We start from the raw sequence: 3833 nt of genomic DNA, 5'->3' as shown, positions 1-3833 counted from the left end.
TTATGTATAATTGTATATATGTTGACAATATAATTACAATATGATTATATATAAAATATGTTTATATGTATATACAATTATAGAAATTATACAAATCTTATTATACAATATTTTATAATTTACATATTTAAAAAATTCTAAATTTTTATAATTTCTGTATCATTTTATAATTGTTCAGAAAATATTTCAAATTTTTTTACGAATCTTACGTACAATATTTCAGAATTCATATATACAGGGTGGCTCCAAATTTTAATCCCACCTCTCCTGAGCAAGTATAGCAGAACACTAAATTAAGTCGAAAAGTCTTCTACCATTTTACAATACTCGGAATAGTTAACGAGATATTAACGTTTAAAGATAACCGCATGACTTAATATTGCCGAAGGTATGGCTCACCGATCGCATGGCGCACAGATCGCGAAGAGCGGGGATAGCCTAGCAGGCGCATCTTGTATATGAAACATTCTATAAAAAAATATTTTGAGTATATATTTCTGAAATGTTTTTCAATTCTTATCATAGCCTCCTACTCACTCCAACAAATATATTAAAATGAATAGAAACTAAGGTACGAGCATGCAACACAAACAAACGTTAGTATTACTAAGTAGTACATGATAAAAAGAGAACGAACCTAAATGATGTGTGCAATGAAGACAACAACTAAGGTTGGCTAAACTGCGAATGATTACTATGTAAGAGAGAGGGCAGAGAATTAAAGAGAAATGCTTGCAAATTGAGCACATTATGTAATCCTTCCACCATGCTGCTAGACGCATACTAATACAGTCCGATTAAAAAGCTAAGCATCTCTATCGATAATTGAAACTCTTCAAACTTTCACTCTAGTAGATAAGCAGGTAAGCGCCTTCCGAAGGCAGGAAGGTTTTATAACTTAGTGTGAAAAACCATGTCCGGATCATTTTGACTCAGAAAGACCATGAAGCACTTAAAAGAGTAATAATTATACATGACGTAGACATCGTTCGATAAGCTTCTCGGATACAAAAAGAAGAATAATTTCAGGATTTAAAACCTCAGAAACTTGAATAAAATATATGAATTTGTATTTTTATGAATACATTAATAAAAATATGCTACTATATTTTAAAAAATCGCGATGACCTTGAAATCTCAAAAACTATGAGAGAAATTTTTTACTCATCATAATATGTGAAATATTCCCTTCCAATCGAACAACTTTTCCCCTTTAGTATTTTCTCATCAAAAACGACGGAGATATTTTAAATGATCAAGTTAGAGGAAACACTCTGTATATTATTTTTTTTACATATTATTCTGTATTGTATTTTTTCACATAATTACTATCAAAATTCATACTTACTATATTTATATTTATTATTTATATTTTTTATGTTTACTATTTTTATATTTTATTAAATATAAATATTTTATATTTATTAAAGTATGTAAATACAACATGCAGAAATGTAATAAATATAATTATAAATGTTATAATTTCACGATTAAATTTATCAAAAAAAAAGGCGATAACATCGTGCACTTTAGATAATATATGAGATCATTGTTATAAACAAATTATTAAAAAGTGATTGTAGAAAAATAGACTATATTAATCGATTGTACTGGAAAAATTATTAAACAAACATGTATAACTCTTTCTTAAATTGTTCTTTGTGTATAAATTATTTGTTCATAACAATTAATTGCAAAATTGATTTTTACAATGTACTTTTAACATCAAAAATATTTTTTCAGTCCTATTTACAATTGTCATCTTTTAGCTACTCTTAATAATCTAGGCATAGCATAGAAACGATTTTTCGTAATTTATTTATTTTTAAAATTAGCAAACTTTAAAAGTTCAAATTGAAAATAATAAATTCTAATAAGAGCTAAATGAGCCAAGCGTTAAAGCATTTGCACGTTAAACGATGCAAAAAAATTTTTTTTTTTGTTACAATCACTAAAATTCTTCCAAACGTTTCGGTTCACAACGGAATCATCTTCAGTGGATACATAACTTACATTAATATCTGTTCTTATATTATTTGTGTTCTTATATTTTTTTTTTCGTATATTACACGTCATTAGATAACATGAAAAACATGTCGCAATCATCTCAGCACGCATTCATAGTGGTAATTTCCATCAAATCAAGTGCATATTTTTGTGCCATTATGGTAATACTGGTTTCAATCTCGAGAAACGATGGGCGAAGAGAACAGGAAGAACGCTTATATGTCAATAGACTCGACACATTCGTGATCTATATTATTACGAATGTGCACTTGATTTGATGGAAATTATCATTCCAAATACGTGCTGAGGTGAATTAATTGCGACATGTTTTTTATATTATCTAATGATGTGTAATATACGAAAGAAGATAAGAATAAATGTAAGTTATGTATTCACTAAAAATAATTCCTTTGTGAACCAAAACTTTTGGAAGTATTTTAGTGATTGTAATAATATATTCTTTTGTACCGTTTAACGTGCTTGACTCATTTAGCCTTATTCGAATTTATTATTATTTATTTTTTTTTGCATAAACTAATTTAAGCATTCTTTTTTAATAATTTTTCCCGTATAATCGATTCGTGTAATCAGAATTTCTCTACAATCAATTTTTAATAATTTATTTGTAACAATTTGTTATAAAATTGATTTTTGCAACATGTCTTTTATGTCATTATATAGAGCATATGAAGCTATACAATTTTTATATAAAATATTTTTGATTTAAAAGATATTTAAAAAACGATATAATCCATTATTTTCAAAAGGGTTTCACTCCTTAAACTTTGAGATAAGCACAAAAAAATATGGGTTTAAAATTTTTTAATGCTCTACAACATATCCAAAACTCATTAAAATGAATTCCGACTGTTTCTTTGTATAATAAGACTAATTTGTTTTTACTCGAAGTTTCACAAATCTCTTCAGACTTATAGAATTCATAGTAAGAAATATAAATATTCACATTTTTTTTATTATAAGCGAATATAAGGATATTGTATACCAGGAAGTGTCAACCGAAAAATATGAAATAACGAATTATCGCAGTTTGTGCGACAATCAATCCGGAAATGTTATTATAAGAAGTCTTTCAAGAATTCAACAATTGCAGTATTGCATTGATGTAAACAGATATTACTTCTATTTTATTTCTTTATTTATTTCTTTATTTCTTTATTACACTAATTGTAAAGTTAAAAAATTACAGTATGCCATTTAAAAAATGGAGATGACTTTGAAATCGCCTCCAAAGCGCCTCCATCTAAAAAAATTCTTATCAACATATATTATGGTCTTGATACCGTATAAATTATTAACTTGTGTAATTATAGTATTTTCATATTTCTAAAAATAGCGGAAATATTCAAGGTGGACAAAGTTATTGTATATGTACACATGCGTGCGTGCGTGCGTATATATACGAGTATGTATACACTTATTACATACTTTTTCAATAATGAATATGCAAGGTTTACGAAACGTTGGCGTTCTAAGAACGGATCTGGGTCCGGAGGAAACCCACAAAACGCATTATCTTTATATAGAAAGCACCTATGGAAGCTTCAAGAATATTAATGATACATAATATTAATGATATATAATAACATTAATAAGGGAAAACCAATTTTTTGAGAACAAACCTTTCAGAACGTGTAGCATAAAAACTAGTCATAAGAGAAGGTTAGTCTCGTACGGAGATATTTGTTCAGAAGGATGAGAGAATTACAACATAAAATTTAGTCAATTCGACCAGAAAACCAAATAAGATTGGTACGAGGTTTTTTAAATTTTGTTCTTTTTTAACAAAGCCACAATTTCTTGAATTT

At 27.3% G+C, this 3833-nt stretch overlaps 1 protein-coding gene across 3 annotated transcripts in view; it reads left to right on the top strand.

Annotated features, from left to right (window-relative positions):
- The first annotated feature begins 767 nt into the window (after positions 1-767).
- The window catches only part of LOC108689881 (band 7 protein AGAP004871-like), a 142191-nt gene continuing 139125 nt past the window's right edge, over positions 768-3833 (top strand). The window contains exon 1 of one of the 3 annotated variants that reach the window (XM_018196838.1): positions 768-863. Coding sequence is in view for 1 of the 3 variants with exons in the window: in XM_018196836.1 (XP_018052325.1) it covers positions 2351-2386 (36 nt within the window). In the remaining 2 variants the exon portion in view is untranslated. Of the gene's footprint in view, positions 864-2136; positions 2387-3280; positions 3778-3833 lie in introns of those variants that run through there. The other 2 variants (XM_018196836.1, XM_018196837.1) reach the window with 2 other exon arrangements.

Source organism: Atta colombica, unplaced genomic scaffold (genome assembly GCF_001594045.1).
Source record: "Atta colombica isolate Treedump-2 unplaced genomic scaffold, Acol1.0 scaffold28, whole genome shotgun sequence".
Classification (NCBI taxonomy): domain Eukaryota; kingdom Metazoa; phylum Arthropoda; class Insecta; order Hymenoptera; family Formicidae; genus Atta; species Atta colombica.
The sequence above is the reverse complement of the archived record's forward strand: the minus strand, read 5'-3'. Positions and strand labels throughout refer to the sequence as shown.